Below are 19,269 nucleotides of genomic sequence, written 5' to 3' on the forward strand. Positions count from 1 at the left end.
GTTCAACTGTGCCCCTTCCACTGGCTATCCATCCCTCTATGACTTGTATACTTTGGCTGCAATAACCTACAGGGTGCAACTCACCAAAGTCAGTTTGATAGTATCTCTAGTCTCGAACACCAAGAATAGTAAGTGCAGAATCATCACCTCCAAGTAAAACACCACAACCAGAATTTTATCACCCTGCCTGCCATGGGAATTGGAGCAAGCAAGGGGCGGACCATGGAAACATCTGAAGACTCCAGGCAGGACTTTACAGTTTGGGGACGTGTGAGGTTATAAAATGCCACCTCACATCTTGGCCTGTTATTCACCAGATCAGGAGCCTGGAATTCTCTACCCAACCTCATAAAGGAGCAATATCCCCACATGGATGATAGTAGATCAGAAGGAGATCTTGCAACATCTTTAAGCAACTACAGAAGGGAAATACTGCCTTGTTCACATTACAAATCGAACAGACCTCTGAGGAGCTGCCAATGTCCTCTGAATCATATTCAAAAATGAATCACAGCTTCAGGACTAAACCTCAAAAGGGGCAAAAAAATTCTTACTCTAATTAAATTAATGGAAGTTAAATGCCTGAATTCATAGACATAGGATGTAGGGTCACATTTATAGTTCCTCATAAACTCTTTGTTGGGAAGACAAACGTCATAGGGCAAAAACGTCCACAGCATTCCCGTATACTTCCCAGTGCTTGGCTCACGAGTGGCACAGTTATCAATAAGATGGCAAGCAACAATAGGTGGGTCCTTCGTGAGCAATTCCTAGTGGACAGTTTAAGAACAGTGTTGAGAAGTGAGGGAGCTGTCATTTGATAAAAGGAATTAAGAAAAACCAACAGGACAAAATTTAAAAACAAAACTCTCATTTTAATTCTAATCTTGAAATCACAAAATAAATCACTTCTGTATATAAAAAACAAAAGTACAAATGGGTTATTTTGATATTTTAAGCTTCAAGCTGACTTTACCAAAGGCATCCCTGTCTACAAGGTCATTATATAGTTTTCCGAAGGGTCAGTCTAAAACAAATCTTAGGATTGGGTTCCAACAACAAATGGGAAAAGACCTTGTTGTTTAGAGCTGGATTTAAAAGTTAAATCATCGCCAATCCAATTTACTCATCCAAGATTAATTTTATATGTGGACCAGATTTACACCATCCTGCATCAGGAGAAGATGCAGACTCACTCGTTCTGGAAAGGTCAACAGTAATTTAGCTCAGTGCACAATCTTATTCAAAAGGACAAACTTTAAAGGAACTTGCGATGTTATCACCTGACATTAGTAGCGTTGTTTCCTCCGCAACTAAAATTGCACCTCCTCAATTTGCATTTCTTCAACCACTACACTGTTTTAGGCTGTAACACTGTCAGCTTAATCTTGATTGAATCAATGAAATGAATGGATTCAGCAACTCATGGTTTCAGGTCAATAATGATTTGGGAAAATGTTCTTTCATTTCATTCCCAGGAGCCAATAGTTTATAGAAAGTTGCCGTCAAAATGTACCATACGACTAACTCAAAGCATGTGCAGATGCAGCTCACACTAGTAAAATGGATGAAAAGGAAAACACTAATTAACAACTGACTATAATATTAAAGAGATCCAAACAAAAAATTGCATTTATATAACACTTCTACCACAGCAGAAAATTCCAAGGTGCTTCACAGTACTGTTGTCAAATAAGTTTGACACTGAACTACAGAAAAAGTTATTAAGACAGTCGATCAAAATCTTGGTTACAGAGATATCACATGGGCTGAAGCCATGGATAATATTAAAATCGAGACTGGACTGGGAGCCAACTAGCATAGGGTTGATGCGAGTTAGGGTTCATGCAAGCAGTGTCTTCAATGAGATCAAGATTATGGAGGGCATGTGGTGAGAACTTTAGCAACAGATGACCTGAGGTAAGGGTGGAGATGGATAATTACAGAGATGGATATAGGTAGTCTTGGTGACAGAAAGGATAGGGACTTAGAAGCTCTCTTCAAAGTCAAGTAGGAGTTCACATCTAGGGGAATTTCACAGTAACTTCATTGTAGTGTTAATGTAAGCCAACTTGTGATAATAATAAATAAAAAAAATCATATTGGGCTGAAAAGACTGAATTATATCTCAGTTGATTTTTTACATGTATTATGATAATTCAGATTGAGAAACTTTGTATAGAATTAAATTTACTAGTTAAACTCAATTGGGAATTCATAATTCTACGCTGATTCCATGGAAGTAACTCAAGTCCAAGAAAATCTTGAGGACTGGCAAACTAACACAATGTAAAATTAAATGCACAATTTCACACTTCAACTCTCAAACCCTAAAATTTGGTATTAAAGAGGGATGGGAGTTATTTCATTATCACAGTCCTCCTGTAATAAGCATGAGGAGTTCAACAAGTTGAATGTCTGATGATAGACTTCTGCACCTTCATCCACAGTGGCAGAACCATCATGACCTTAATTAGCCTCCATTTAGGTAGATTATATACATGTAATATACTAACTGGCCAGCAATGACATGTATTCAGCAGTATTTAGGGTTTCAACAGCAAGTATTATGAATAGATCCCTTTGTGTGTTTATGCACAGACAGTTTTTCTGAGATAATGACAGCTGGTAAACGTAAAGGATTTATGCAGATGGTTAGCACTTTTAGGCGGTGCCTTGGTCTTAATTTGACTAACCTATGTATTTCTGGGCATACAAAACATACGGAGCAAGAACACCACAGCACATCTGCTCTTTTGGAGAGAGATATATAGTACAATACAAAATCAGAATACTACTGCTCTGATTTTAAATAGTCAGCAATTGACATTCCCAAAATTATTATAAATGCGCTAGATATTCTGGTGCAAGAGTGCAAAGAGAAAAAGAGAAAAGATCTTATTGTCACTCTCTTGGGAGTAAACAATTAGGCCCCCACACTCAGAGCAAATAGAGAAAATATGAAGGCAAATTGCAGAAGTGTACAGAAAAGGACATTAGCCTAAAATTAACTCAGTGTAAGAGGTATTGAGAGCACAGAATTCTTAAAGTGCACTGGGACAAACCTTTTCAGCCAGTAAATAGCAAGCCCAGAGGGACAATTTTGGACTTGATTTTAGGAAATTAAGTTGGGCGGATGGGAGGGGTATCAGTAGGAGAGCATTTTATTGGTAATGATCAGAAATCAATTAGATTTAGCATTGTTATGAAAAAAAACAATAGTAAAACGTTTAAACTGGGGAAAGAACAATCTTACTGAAATGAGAATTGGCGAAAATGACTGGAAATAGCTGCCCAGAGGCAAATCTGTGTCAAAGTAGGGAGAAACTTTCAAAGGAGAAAGAAGGTTCAGAACAAATATGTTCCCACAAAGAAAAAGTGAGACTTGCAAATCTAGACACCTCCCCTTCCCCAAACGTGAAAGAATAAACAGGATAAGACAGAAAAGAAAAGCTTTTTAGGCTTCTGAAAGCCCAGAGGAGCTTGGAACTGAAGTTATGCTCAAACTGTATAAAACACCAACTAGGCCACAGCTAGAGTACTGTAAACAATTCTGTTTGCCATGTTGCAGGGATATGATCATTCTATACAGAATACACAGATTACAGTAATGTTGCCTGGAACGGCAAATTTTTTTGTAAAGAAAGATTGGCTCTGCTGGGATTGTTCTCTTTGGAACAAGAGTACGCCAAGAGAAAATTTAATTGAGGTGGATAAAATTACAAGGGGTCTGCAGGGAAAGAATCTATTATCCTTAGTAGTGAACCCAATAATTAGAAGGCTAAAATTTTAAGTAACTTGCAGAAAAATAAGAGGAGAGTTGAGATTTTTTTCCCTCCCAGAGGGTGGTGCTGGGAGTCTGAAACTCACCACATTTAAAATTCACCTGGATGTGCACTTGAAATGTGATAATTTAACATGGCTGCTGACCAAGTGTTGGAAAATGGGATTAGGCTGTAGAGTTCTTTTCTGGCTGGCATAGACATGATGGATTTATAAGTCTCCTTCTATTTTCTACATTGCTATATGGCAACACACTCAGACAGACTGCTGGTGCTTGGTTATCTCATTGGAAAGTAACAGGTAAATATCCAACTCATATCTATGTTAGCTATGTCAGTCTTCACAGCAAAGGATGAGGATAAGGCAACAGCGATACAAAAAGAACTCATGCAATTTATTATTTTTCTTAAATTGTGATGGAGAACTTAATGAAAGATGAGCAAATTTCCATGCAGAACCCAATGGTTTCCACCCCAGGGCATTAAAAGGTGAGCAAACTGTTGATCTTGCAAATGTCTCTTGATTTAAGAATTATCTCATGCATTAGAAAGTTACCAATATCACACCACATTGTTTGAGAGAGATAAACAAAAATATAGAACTATTAACCTGTCAGTTCTGAGAAGTCATTAGAATTTTTTATTTGAGACACAGTGAGTGATTGAGTATTTGGAAAAATATGAGCTTAGAAACCCAGCTTGAATTTGTAAAGGCCCCATGTCTAACAAATTAATTGAATTTTTAAAAGGACATAACTAATGTGGTTGATAAGGAACATTACTTATACAGACTTCCAGAAGGCATTCAACATGGTTCCACGCAAGAGACTTAAAAACTGAACAGACATGGACTAGAAGGCAACCAACTGGCTTGAAGAGAAGTCTGAGAACAAGGATAATAGGTATGTACTCAAAATCAGGAGGATACGAATAGGGCTGCTTCTGGCCATCTATACAGGGGATGCAGCTTTCCACTACATTAATAAATAACATAAAAGGGAAGAAACATTCTCACAAATTCATGCCACATGACTACCAGCTGATGGCCATTACTAACAACAGTGTAACTAGTCTGGTGTCGTCTTCTTTATGCTGGTGATAATCTCTGGCTTTCCACCATGGTCAGTGATTGATCTGACCAGTGTTGACATAGAAACTAGAGGTTGTAAATCATCAGTAGATGAGGTGCTGCTTACCTTAATGCCTATTGGTATTAGGGTTGTAGGAAGGTTTAGGTCAAGACTTTGTACAATTGAATCTGGATTGTCAGCAGGTTCTGGTTCCAGTGGATGATCTCCAAGCCGACAATTGGTCCTCATGTCTCCATCATATGATGTCATTTGATCTGGACAGTATAAGGGACAAGTCCAGTCTGTGCAAGGATTGTGGCAGAACTTGTTTGTCTTCCGTGGAGCAATTCCTAGTCTAAACTCCTTGCTCTTGGTGGAAAATTCTATGCTTTCTTTTCCCGCCATTCTAATTGTTGTTACTGTTGTACAATTTTTTTTAGTTTTCAGAGGTTTCAGCAGATTTCTTCAAACTTTGAGGCCTGATTCTCCATTGGTCATCATGTTGACTTTGGCTCAGTCTAGTTAAATCTTCTCCAGCCATATACAACCCCTCAATGCTGGATAGTTGCCCTTTGCTACATGTAGAGACAAATCTTTTGTTTGCCCACAACTACTTTGATGCAGCTCTTCAGTGGAACCACTTCACCTGTGCACATCTCCAGCACTATCCTTGATAGTTTCAAGGGAATGTGTTTAGGTTTCTCCTTGTAACCATTCTGTGGCACCAGAGAGATTGCTGCCCCAGTGTCAACTTCCATCCTTACTGGTTGTCCATCCAGCAGTGGAGTCACCCAACATCAGTGTGTAGCACCATAATGGCTAAAACATTCAGCAATAATTCCTCTTCAGACTGAGTCGCTACGATTTTCTTGACTCTTTTGTGGTGCATGAACTTTTCTTCTTTTGTTCTGTTTAAATGCTGTCTTGGTTTGTTTTTCTTTCTTATTTTTACTTCAAGTTTGATTTTTCTTCCAGCAGGCAGTGTGCCTTTTCTCCCCACAGCTTTGACACTTAGGGTGCACTTGGAATCTAGTGTTCAATTCTGGTTGCTACACTACCAGAAGGATGTGGAGGCTTTGGAGAGGGTACAGAAAAGATTTACCAGGATTTTGCCTGTGTGGAGGGCATTAGTTATGATGAGAGGTTGCAGAAAATTGGGTTGTTCTCACTGGAATGAGAGAAGTCGAGGGGCAAGCTGATAGAAGTCCACAAAATTATGAGGGGCATAGACAGAGTGGATAGTCACAAGCTTTTTTCCAGGTTGGAACAATCAATTATTACGGGCATAGGTTTAAGGTGCGAAGGGCAAGATTTAAAGGAGATGTACAAGGCACTTTTTTTAATCCAGAGGGTAATGAATGCCTAGAACTCGCTGTTGGGGAAGGGAGAGGAAGCAGATACAATAGTAACTTTTAAAGGATGTCTTGACAAATACGTGAACAGGACGGGAATACAGGAATAAGATCCCATGAAGGGCAGAGGGTTTTCGTTCCGAAAGGCAGCACGGTCGGTGCAGGCTTGAAGGGCCAAAGGGCCTGGTCCTGTGCTGTAATTTTCTTTGTTACCATGACTTTACACGAACATTCAGCTCCTGGATACCCTGGCTTTACGCACAGGTCACATGTTTGAATTTTGAGGCTCTTGGGTATGGATTCAGCCACCTTTCTACATATTTGAACACACAAACTCAATTGCTGAACTTCCTTTGCAGCCAGTCCCATAGACATAGCAAATTGCACGACCTTTTTCAAATTCATCAGAATATCAGGGCTACTAAAGTTAAGTAAGGAGAACTGGTTGCATGGGCTAGGCTTGTATCCTTTTGTATATGGAAAATTTAGGGGTGACCTATTGTAAGACGATTAAGGGATTTGATAGCTTCTTTCTATATAGTCTATTTCCTCTCTAGGCAGCAAGACATAAAAATTAAAGCTAGACCATTACTGAATCTTCACTTGACCACTTCCGTTGTTTGAATACTCATCCTATAATGTAAACTACACGTACAGGAATGAGAAAGGAATTTAAGTATAAGCTGCAGTTTGGTCATGAGACCTGTTACGATGTGCAACTCTAGTGCGGTACTGAGGGAATGTTGCAGGTGCTGTCTTTTGGCTGAGAAATGAAACCAAACCCTGCCTGCTTTCTTTCAGCACCAAGAATGGGAGCTTGCTCGAATCTCCTAGCAAACACTCATCCTCAGATCAGCAGCACTAAAACCATTGCTTTCAATGGGAACTTGCTGTGCACAAAAGGACTGCCTTGTTTTCTACATTGCAAAAGCTACCACGCTTCAAAAATGTACTTGCTTGGCTGTAAAGCACTTACTTCATTAACCCTAGACATCCTGAGGTTATGAAGAACGTTACATAAATAAGGCATTTGTTTTTAATCAATTTGCTAATGCCTCAAACTATTTCATACTTTCCTTTTTGTACTTTTTCTGCCCACACTCAGGCCTGGAAATGTGTAAGAATAATATTGTTTAACAAACACTTGAGTGGGCTGGGGTTGATCCTTTCCTTGAAAAAATCTGAAGAACATTTCCCAAATTAGATTCAGATTGGAAATAGCAAAATTAGTTGAAGATAATTTGTTGTGCTAGAAATGAGCAATCTGCACACACAATTTTTTCCCCCCGAACTATCAAAATCACTTTTTTCCCTCAGCTAATGTAAGGTCTGGCTTTTACGAGGTTGATTAAAACTCGAGGAACATCCATACTCACAACTTGGGGAAGGCCAGAATGTATTGGTATCCTTGCTCACATGGTCAGATCTTGGTTTTCCCCAACTTTGCACTGACCAAAGTACATAATACATCTTTTGGCTTTGAGCTGTTAGACCTTGCTTTGCATAAACCAGGATAGTGTGGGAGAGAGTGATGCAAGCAAATACGGCAACGTCATCAGTTGAATGCAAATACATAACCCCCCCCAACACTTAGAACTACAAAAAAATTATCGTTCAGCAAAAGGCCATTCAGCCCACTGTGTCTGCATTGGCCAAAAAAACAAAAAAAACTAGCCGCTCAATTTAATCCCATTTTCCAGCACATGATCCGTAGCCTTGTAGGTTACAGCACTTGAGATGCAGATTCAGGTACCTTCCTTCTACCAATCAGATTAAAGCTATGCCCCCGGTAATTGATCCTGCTAGGAAAAGCAAGATTTTCTTTCTAGACTCATAATTTTGCACGCTACAATTTGGTCACCCCTTGGCCTCCTCTGTTCCAAGAGAAACAACCCCAGCCTATCCAATCTCTCCTCATAGCTTCAATTCCCAAGTTCTGGCAACATTCTTATAAATCTCTTCTGCAGTCTCTCCAGAGCACTTACGTCCCTTTCTGCAATGTCGAATCAAAACTGTACACAAAACTCTAGGTGTGGCCTAACCAGTGTTTTATGCAGTCCCATCGTTACATCCCTGCTTTTGTGTTCAATATCTTGCCCAGTAAAGGAAAGCATGCCATGTACTTTCCTGACCACCTTATCCACCTTTCCTGCCACTAGGACCTGTGCACATGCAGTCCTCTCTCAGCATCTTTCCATTTATTGAGTATTCCCTTTCTTTGTTTGCCCTTCTCAAATACATTATCTCACAAATTTTCTGGATTGAATTCCACTTGTCAGAATGGAAACCATCAGCCTCCAGGACTTGAGCTACCATCTACATTCTGAAAGGTATGGATGTAAACACAAAGCCCGAAGAGCATACAGCAAAGTCAGAATGACTGGGCTCTGTGTTTACTGCCAATAACTTGCGGTCAAGTCTGAATTTGCCACAAACTTAGCAGATCTCTTTCACGAGGCTGACAGTAGGCACAGGAATATGTCAGATAATTTAGGATTCGCTAATCAATGTTCCTCACTTATTCATAGTTTATCCACTTTCCAGAATAATGGCGGACCTAGTTTATAGTTTTCTCTTAATATCGAAAGAAATCATGGGACATAAAGCAGAAAGTTAATGACTAGAATAAAAATAACAGGACCTCATGTTGCATCTTAAGAACATGCCCTAGACCTTCAGACAAGTGCAGTGACAATTGAGAGAAAACAGGACGGCCAGTTTGTAAACAGCATTCTGCTGACAGGAGATGACATCCAGAAGAAACATCACAGGCCAGAAAAATTCTCACCTTATCAAATAGTTCCATGGGAACTTATAATGTCCATCTGAACTGCTGGGATGGATTTAACATCTCACCTCAATGTCTCATACACTAGAATAACATTTTCTTCATACTGCAATGCAGTGTCTTCTGAGGTTGAGGCTGCACCTAGTCCTTTGAGACTTCAGTGCAGCACTGAAGAATTGCTGTACTCTTGAAGGTGTGGTCTTTCAGGCGAGACATTAAACATGTGACTGCCTCTCAGATAGCCGTAAAAAAAAATCCAAAGCACTACTCAGAGACCTCAGGCCATCTGGCTGCTTAAACATTATGCATTTGAGGCCGGAAAGAGAAGTTCTGAGACTATTTCTTAAGCAAGAAAAAGTTATTATTCCACAAAGTACGAAAGGAACCCTGAAATAAATGTGAAAAATGGCAAAATATTTCAGCGGTCAGGCAGCATCTGTGGAGAAGAAAATGGTTAATGCTTAATGCTTCAGGTTGATGAGTTCTGGGCAGACTGTTTCACTGACCAATACTAAAACCTGAGTTAGATGGCTTTCACAGCTATGTAGCTCTTTAAAACAAATTGGTACTGATTACAATGTGCTCTGATCTAGCAGCTATACCAACAGCATCCCATATTTTACAAGTGACATTACCCAATTTAAAGCTAGAAAACCATCACAAAGTAAAGCCGCACCAAATAATACAGTTTTGTACACATGATCCAGAAACATCTCCCACTGGGATGATAGTACCAAACAAGAACACACAGACAAACAGTTCAAGTTAAATCAATACCAAAGTCAAATGCCAATCAAGACTGATAAGGCAGGTGATTCTATGTAGCACCCACCAATTCCAGAAAAATGAGAAGCCATGCAAGCATTCAGAACAAAGACATCACTAGAAATATCATATATAGTTTTGCAAAATAGAGGGTATATACGATAAATTGTGGTCAAGTGTCTTTGAAGACATGATTAGCGTTTTGGGTGGAGATATGAATAAGTAGTAATTATCGCATAATTGTTAGTACAGGAGGAGGCCATTCAGTCCATTGTGTCTGCACCAGCTCTCAAAATAAGCATAATCTCCTTGCTCTTGTACACAAAGCCACTATTAATAAAACCTAGGATACTGTATGCTTTCTTAACTGCTCTCTTCACTTGCTCTGCCAACTTTACTGACTTATACACATGTACACCCACATCCCTCTGCTCCTGTCTACCCTTTAGAATAGTAACCCTTATTTTATGTTGTCTCTCCATGTTCTTCCTGCCGAAACAACTCACTTCGCACTCCTCAATACTGAAATTCACCTGCCACCCATCTGTCCATTCTACCAACTTTCAAGTCCTTTTGAAGTTCTACACTGTCCTCACAGAGTACAATGCTTCCAAGTTTTTAAATTGTCCCCTGCACACTAAGGTCTAGATCACTAATAAACATCAGGAACAGGGTCCCAATACCAACCCCTGGAGAACTCTGCAACAAACTTTCCTCCAGCCCCAAAAATATCCATTACCATTATTCTGTTTCTTATTACTCAGCCAATTCCGTATCCATGTTCCCACTGTCCTTTTTATTCCATGAGGAATAAATTTCCTTAAGTTTGTAGTGTGGAACTGTATTTACTGTGTTTTGGAAGTCCACATATACAAATCACTTCAGTAGCAACTCTTACCTCTTCAAAAAATTCCAGCAAGTTAAACAGGAATTTCCCTACTACTGTAGGAAATTCTCCTGAACATTATCTTGGAATTCTTGTCTGTCTCTGCCCTTCACACTACCTCTATCCCAGTCTACATTTGTGTAACTGAAGTCTCCTATAACTAATCTAATGTTTGCAACTTGCTGTAATTTCCCTACATATTTGTTCCTCCACATTCTTCCCACTAGTTGGTAGTCTATATGCTACACTGAGCAATGTGATTGCACCCTGTCTGATCCTGTCTATGGAATCCCCAATCACTACTGATCTTCCACTTCTCTCCTTCCCTCTGTGCAGCTGAGTCACCCATTGTGCCACAAACTTGGCTTTGGCTGCACTCCCCTGAGGAACCATCCTTACTCTAGCCAAATGGATTCTGTCCTTAAACCTTCTGGGGCATCATCCTTCTCCAGATCTGCAATGCTCTTAAATCAATACCAACACCCCTCTTCCTTTTTTGCTTTCCGATCTTTTCTGAATACCTTATATCAAGGAATATTCAAAACCCAGTTCTGTCCTTACTTGAGACGGTCTCTTATCACATGATAATTCCACATGGCAATCTCTGCCTGTAACTCAATCTTATTATATTCTATGGATTGACATGCACACAGTATAATCTTGATTTAGACTTCATTACTTTCTCCCTTCCTCCAACTCCATCTATTAACTTACTAAAATCTGAGTTACCCCACAGGTTCCCAGCTTCCTGACAAACTAGTTTAAACCCTCCCCAACAGCACTAGCAAATTTTCCTGCAAGGATATTAGCCCTGGTCTTGTTAAGGTGCAAGCTGTCCAGCTTGAATAGGTCACATTTGCCCTAGAATCAGTTCCAATGCCTAGAAATCTGAAGCCCTCCTTCCTACACCAATTCTCCAGACATGTGTTCAATAGCTCAACTTCCTCTTCCTATGCTCACTTGCATGTGGCACTGGGTCCTGGGATCACTGCTCAAGGTCCTGCCTTTAAATTTCCTTCATCACTCCCAAAAAACCCCGCTTTCAGGAGCTCATCTCTCTTCCTACCGATAGCATTGGTACCAATGTGGACTACAACTTCTGGCTATTTCCCCCCCTTCCTCTGTAGCAAACTCGACTCTGACACCAGGGAGGCAACGACGTTACATCCAAGAATCAGGCTTATTGCCATAGAAATTCCTCTGTGATCCCCGGATTACGGAATTCCCAATCACAATTGATCTCCTACTCTTATTCCCTCCTCCTCCTGTGCTGTTGAGCCATGAATGGTGCCACAGACTTGGCACTGACTGCACTTCACCCTTACCAGTTTCCAGAATGAAAAGCCAATTAACAAACAAGACAAGACTTAGGGGACTCGTGCACTACCTGCCTAGATGTCAGAGCATCTTGTGGTCACCCATTCCCTCTTTTGCATGCTCCTAACTTGTAGCTGATCACCTCCCTAAACATGCTATCTACATACTTCTGTGTCTTGCATTTTCACAATAGTGAATCCAAGCTCTGACATCCAGAGTTCAACCTTCTGCAATTGACCACAGTTCCTATAGATGTATTCATTGAGGACACATGCTGCATTCATGACTTCCCACATAGCGCAGAATGTTCATTCCACTTAACCAAACTGACCTGACATAAAGTAACTTTAATTGTCATCAACAGTTTTTAAAATAGAATAAATTTACCAACAGCAAAGTAGCATAGTAAGAACCAGCTATTGGAGGTTGAGAAAAGGTAGGAAATAAAATGAACACCTCCTTCCCTCTTCACCAAACTCTCTCACTCACCAAACTCCAAATTATTTGGATTTTCCAGAGACTTTTGATAAAATGTCATGAAGTACAGAAAGTACATGAAGTATAGGGATTGAAATGGTAACATGAATCTTATGAAACTAGTTGGCTGAGGCATTATAAGTGATATTTTAAGCTCCAGACGAGACACAATTTCCTCTAGTTAAACAGCAGGCAAGCAAAGCTTTTGGCTTCCATCACATCTGTATTCAAACCACTGAGTCTGATCCGTTTCCCAGATCACTGATTCAGGTGGAATCAGAGACCATTTACAACCTGATGTGACTGAATGGAGGATACAACCTGACAGACAGTTTAAAGATTGTTTGCTACCACCTCCTTAACAACTTCTCTCTACCTCAGTTACTGCAAAAGTCCTCACCCATGCCTTGGTTACCTCCAGGCATGACCATGCCAATGCTGTCCTGGCTGTACTCTCATCCTCTAATGGCCAATTCATCCAAAACTCTGCTGCCTTCATCATAACCCACACCAAATCTAGTCACCAATTGCCTCACTGATACATATATTGGGCAGGAGTTTCCAGCCTCACTTACCCCAAAACCAAAAAATTCCACCCAAAGTCAACGGACCTTTCCATGGTCCGCCCATCATCAACTCCGATTCCTGTGACAGGTTGGGGTGATAAAATTCGCCCCATTGAATCTGGGTTCGCCAACACTAAGCCTTAAAATTATCACTGTGTTTAAATCCCTTCATTGGTTCATCATTTCCATCTTTGTAACCTGCACCGGTCCCACGACCCTCCAAAAGCTCTGATGCACTGTACATCTTGAATTTCCATGGCCACACAATTTAAAGGATGTACCCTCAGCCAACTAGGTGCCCAACTCTGAAAATCCTTTTCTAAACCTCGACCTTGAAGCTCTCTGGCCAAAGGTCTAATTCCCTTTAATGTTTAGTGAATTTTGGCTGATTATACTTATGTAAAGAACCATGGGACATTTTCTACATAAAGTCACTACATAAAGGTTGTTCTAGTACAGTGAGTGCTGCGGTCTAAGTTTCATTAATGATTGTTTGTCGGAAGAGGGAACACCACTGCAAAGGAATTTGGATAGATTGCGGAAATAAATTCCAATGGATCTCAAGACTATTTACAGTTTGAGTAAATTGAGGCTAATGGAGGGTGCAAGATAGAAGGCAAATAAGCTGCTGCCATTGGAATTAGCGGTTGTTTAAACCAATGAATGGGGCTATCAATTGGACTGCTCAGTCTTAAGATGGCAATTAAAGCAAATACTGCAAATGCTGAAATCTGAAATAAAATACCAAACGTGCTGGAAGTTGTACATGACATTGGTACGGCCACACTTGAATGCTGTATACAGTTCTGGTCACTCTGTTATAGAAAGGATATTATTAAACTAGAAAGAGTGCAGAAACGATTTACTAGGATGATTTAGGAACTTGATGGTTTGAGTTGAGAGGCTGGATAGACTGGGACTTTTTTTCTTCTGGAGCATAAGAGGCTTAGGAGTGATCGTAGAGAAGTCTATAAAATAAAAAAGGGAAAGATTAGCTAGGTAGTCAACATCTTTTCCCAAAATTAGGAGAGTCTAAAACTAGAGGACATAGGTTTAAGGCGAGAGATGCAAAAGGATCCAGAGGGGCAATTTTTTCCACAAAGGGTGGTGAGTGTCTGGAGCTGCCAGAGGTAGTAGTAGAGGCACGTACAATTCTGGCTTTTACTCAGAAAATAAAAGCAGGAGTAGGCCATTCAGTTCTTTGAACCTGTTCTGTCATTCATCTTGATCATGGCTGATCATCAAATTCAATATCCTGATCCTCCCTTCCCTCCATATCCCTTGATCGCTTTAGCCCCAAAAGCTATACCTAATTTCTTCTTGAAATCAGACCAAATTTTGGTCCCAACTATATTCTGTGGTAGTGAATTCCATACATTCACCACCCTCTGGGTGAAGAAACTTCTCCTCACCTCAGTTCTAGAAGATTTACCCCATATCCTCAAACTATGATCTCTAGTTCCGAACTCCCCCACCACTGGGAACATTCTTTCTGAATCTACCTGTCTAAATCTGTTAGAATTTTATAAGTTGCTAAGAGATTCCCTCTCACTCTTCTAAACTCCAGTGAATATAATCCTAACCTCATATGACGGACGTACCACCCCAGGTATCAGCCTGGCAAACCTTCACTGCACTCCCTCTATAGCAAGGATATCCTTCCTCAGGTAAGAGCACCAAAATTGCACATAATACTCAAGGTGCGGCCTCACCAATGCCCGAAACATATCCTCAAATCTTCTCGCTATGAAGGCCAACACACCATTTGCCTTTTTTACTGCCTACTGTACCCGCGCGTTTACTTTCAGCGACTAATACACAAGGACTCCAAGGTCTCGTTGAGTATCCACTTCTCTCAATTTACACGCATTCAAGTAAAAATCTATCTTCCTATTATTGCTACCAAAGTGGATAATCTCACATTTATCCACATTATACCTATCTGCCATGCATATGCCCACACACACGGCCTGTCCAAATCACGCCAAAGCATCTCTACATCCTCCTCACAGCTCACCCTCCCACCCAACTTTGTCTTATATGCAAATTTGGAGATAATAAGAACATAAGAACATAAGAACATAAGAAATAGGAGCAGGAGTAGGCCATCTAGCCCTTCGAGCCTGCCCCGCCATTCAATAAGATCATGGCTGATCTGTTGTGGCTCAGTTCCACTTTCCCGCCCTCTCCCCATAACCCTTAATCCCCTCTCTTATCAAGAACCCATCAACCCGCTTCTTAAAAATATTTAGCGAGGCAGCCTCCACCACTTCAACGGGCAGAGAATTCCAGAGATTCACCACCCTTTGAGTGAAGAAGTTCCTCCTCAACTCCGTTCTAAACCGCCTCCCCTTTATCTTGAGGCTGTGCCCCCTAGTCCTACTGTCTTTTTTGAGCGGGAAGAGTCTCTCCACCTCTATCCTATCCATCCCATTCATCATCTTATACGTCTCAATGAGATCTCCCCTCATTCTTCTAAACTCTAACGAGTACAAGCCTAGTTTATTCAGCCTCTCCTCATAGCTCAATCCCCTCAACTCCGGTATCAGCCTAGTAAACCTCCTCTGCACTTTGCTTCCAAATCATTAATGTATAATATGAACAGTTGGGGTCCTAGCACAGATTCCTGCAGAACCCAACTAGTCACTGACTGCCAGTCAGAAAAAGACCCATTAATGCCAACTCTTTGCTTCTTATTTGCTAACCAGCTTTCTATCCATTTCAAGACGCTCCCTGTAATCCCACATGCTTTACATTGTTATGTGAGACCTTGTTGAAAGCCTTCTGAAAATTTAAATAAATCACATCCACTGATTTTGCTTGGACAATTCTACTAGTTACATCCCCAAAAAAATTCCAATAGATTCGTCGAGCATGATTTTCCTTTTGTAAATCTATGCTGACTGTCTGATTAAAGCATCGCCTTCCAAATACCGAGTTATGAAATCCTTGATAATACTCTAGCAACTTCCCCAGTAGGCCCACTGGTTTATAGTTACATTTTCTCTCTGGCTCCATTTTTGAATAGTGGGCTTACATTAGCTACCCTCCAATCTGTAGGAATTACTCCAGAGTCCAAAGAATTTTGGAAAATAAGCACCAATAAATCTACTATTTCCAGGGCAACTTCCTTAAGTACTCTGGAATGAAGATTATCAGGACCTGGAGATTTATCCACCTTCAATCCCATCAATGTCCCCAAAACCACGTCTTTGCTGATGCTGATTTCCTTCAGCTCCTCACTAAAACATGTTTCGCTTAGCACTTCTGGCACATTATTCATATCTTTCTTTGTAAAGACTGAAGCAAATTACAAGGTTAATTCCTCAGCCATTTCTTTATTCCCCTTTATGAATTCTCCCATTTGACTGTAAGGGGCCTACATTCATTTTAAAAAGCATTTAGACATTTACATGGGGTAAGATTGATGTAGAGTGATATGGGCCAAGTACGGGCAATTGGGACTAGCTTAATAATAAAACTGGGCGGCGCAGACAAGTTGGGCCGTAGGGTTTGCTTCCATGCTGCAAACCTCCGACTCCTTCAGAACTCTTTTTAAGATAAATTTTCTTCTGACAAGAGCGGACAAATTTAAGACAATTAGTAAAAGGCAACATGAGAAACTTTTTATTAACGCAATGATTGATTAGGATTTTTAATGCAGTGCTTGATAGAGTAGTGGAAATAGATTTAAAGCTAGCTTTCAAAGAGGGAATTAAATAAATACTTGGAAGAAGAAAAATATTCTAGGTATATGTGGGGAAAGAGATGGTGAGTGGGAAGAGCCAATGTTGACTCATGGCTACGTGCAGTACCATTCTATGAATCAATAGCATGGTAACTAACTTGACATCTTAACTACCATCGAAAGTATTCTTTCTGGTTTTATCATAGCTTCACAGTAAGAAGTCTTACAACACCAGATTAAAGTCCAACAGATTTATTTGGTAGTAAATGCCATTAGCTTTCAGAGCACTGCTCCTTTGTCAGGTGAGTGGGGAGTTCTGATCACAAACAGGGCACATAGAGGCACACACAGTTTACAGAATACTGATTTGAATGTGAGTCTTTCTCCCCACTCACCTGACGAAGGAGCAGCACTTCAAAAGCTAATGGCGCTTACTACCAAATAGACCTGTTGGACTTTCTCACTGTGTTTACCCTAGTCCAACTCCGGCATCTCCACATCATGTTTATCATAGCTTGGCATGGCTCCTGCTCTGCCCAAGACCACAAGAAACTATAAAAGGTTGTGAATGTAGACCAATCCATTTGCAAACCAGCCTCTCATCCATTGACTCAGTCTACACTTCCCACTGCCTCGGCAAAGCAGCCGGCATAATTAAGGACCCCACTCACCACGGACATTCTTTCTTCCACCTTCTTCCGTCGGGAAAAAATACAAAGATCTGAGGTCACATACCAACTGACACAAGAACAGTTTCTTCCCTGCTGCCATCAGACTTTTGAATGGACCTACCTTGCATTAACTTGATCTTTTCCTACACCATAGCTATAACTGTAACACTACATTCGGCACTCTTGTTTCTTTCTCTATGAACAGTCTGCTTTGTATACTGTGCAAGAAACAATATTTTTCACTCTATACTAATACACAGTGACAATAATAAATCAAATTCAAAAACACTAGCAATCTTCCCCCCCCATAATTCCATTTCAGCAGAGAAGATAATAAACAGGATAGTCTTTCAGAAAGACAACGGGCAGATTTCTAGTGACAACATATAGAAAAGCAAGTAATTTTGGAAACCAGTGTGATGTTGAGACTTGGAAACAGGAATTTTTTAAAAAATGACTCTTGAATTAACTACACATCTCTAGCTTTTGCCTCTCAGGAGACAGCTGAAGACCAACAGGTTGCTTGACAAGCGTGAAATCAGCCAAAGTATGGGGCTGGCACATATGGCTTCAATGGCCTTTTCTCATTGCAGATTCAAACACAGAGTTTAGACTAACAGCTGTCTTTTAATTTATTGCTCTGTGCAGGCAAACTAAATGCAGTTTTAAATATAACCCAGCGAGCACTTTGAGTACACAGGACCAAGTGCTCATTGATCAGTTCTGATAAAATGCAGAAAGAGGTCTGATAATCACTCAGCTTAGTTTAATACTGGCCATCTCCCATTACCTAAGTAGCGCCTACAGTTGCTTTGGCACAACTGTTATTTTAGCCACCTGATGAACTTGTCAATGTTTGCTCCAACCAGTTAAAACCATCAAACCAAATTTTCCCATTTCACATTATGAAAATAACTACCAGATATCAAATTAATTCCAGAACCATAGGCTTCCAATAGCATATTTCATCAGTATAGCAATATTGCAACAGAATCAAAAGACTGTTACACTTCTATTAAAAAAACACTCCAGTTGACCAACATTCCTGTTACCCTATCAAGCCATGTCTCATGGCTGCAGTAAAGGCAGTACATGGGATAGAGGGGATACAGCTGACTCACAAGTAACCCCACCACCTCGATGCAATGGTTGAAGAAGAAAACCTATTGCATACAGACTGCTTTGAAGTATCTTCTTTGAGAATGAGTTCCTTTAACAATTTTACATTTTTCACAAAAAAATTAGTAGCACTACTTTTCAACTATCTCCCTGCAATCTGAAAACAAATCTGAAAAAATGTTCACCTCAAAGAAATACTTAGTGGAGTCCACAACTGAAGCCACTGGAGACTCCAACATGTTACAACATATGGCAGCAAGTTATGGCTCCCCATCAATGTCACTAGATGTATGGTGGTACTTGTCCTATCTCTTCCTACATGCCAACAGAGCGGACTGAACGTTGCTAGTTTTTTTAGTTATTGGTGTCATAAGTAGGCTTACATTAACCCTTCCAAGAGGCTGCTGTGAAAATCCCCTAATCGCCACACTCCAGTGCCTGTTTGGGTACACCGAGGGAGACTTTAGCATGCCAATGCACTTAACCAACACATCTTTCAGACTGCGGAAGAAAACCAAAGCACCCGGAGGAAGCCCACGCAGACAATGGGGGAACGTTCAAATGCCACACAGCCATCCAAGCCGGGAATTGAACTTGGTTTTCTGGCAGTGAGGCAACAATGCTAACCACTGCGCCATCACAAATTTGCTTCCCGCCCCAGAATCCACGCATTTTGCAGTTAAAATAATAAGTATTTTCTTGTACAATCTATTTTCTCAAAAAACATCCTAGATGAAAGCATATTTCTGCCACACAACTATTAATTTCGAAATGTCGCCAAAGATGAC

The 19,269-nt window shown here is 40.4% G+C and overlaps 1 protein-coding gene across 3 annotated transcripts in view; it reads right to left on the minus strand.

The window, feature by feature from the left end:
• get1 (guided entry of tail-anchored proteins factor 1) overlaps positions 1-19,269 on the minus strand; it is a 34,998-nt gene that overhangs the window by 13,882 nt on the left and 1,847 nt on the right. The window contains exon 1 of one of the 3 annotated variants that reach the window (XM_080203709.1): positions 18,667-18,762. The exons of the other annotated variants lie outside the window; for them this stretch is intronic. Within the exon in view, the coding sequence (XP_080059835.1) occupies positions 18,667-18,720 (54 nt within the window). The 5' untranslated portion in view covers positions 18,721-18,762. Of the gene's footprint in view, positions 1-18,666; positions 18,763-19,269 lie in introns of those variants that run through there. 3 annotated transcript variants of the gene reach the window in all.

This window comes from Carcharhinus amblyrhynchos, chromosome 15 (genome assembly GCF_965287045.1).
Source record: "Carcharhinus amblyrhynchos chromosome 15, sCarAmb.v2.hapA, whole genome shotgun sequence".
In the NCBI taxonomy this organism is placed as follows: domain Eukaryota; kingdom Metazoa; phylum Chordata; class Chondrichthyes; order Carcharhiniformes; family Carcharhinidae; genus Carcharhinus; species Carcharhinus amblyrhynchos.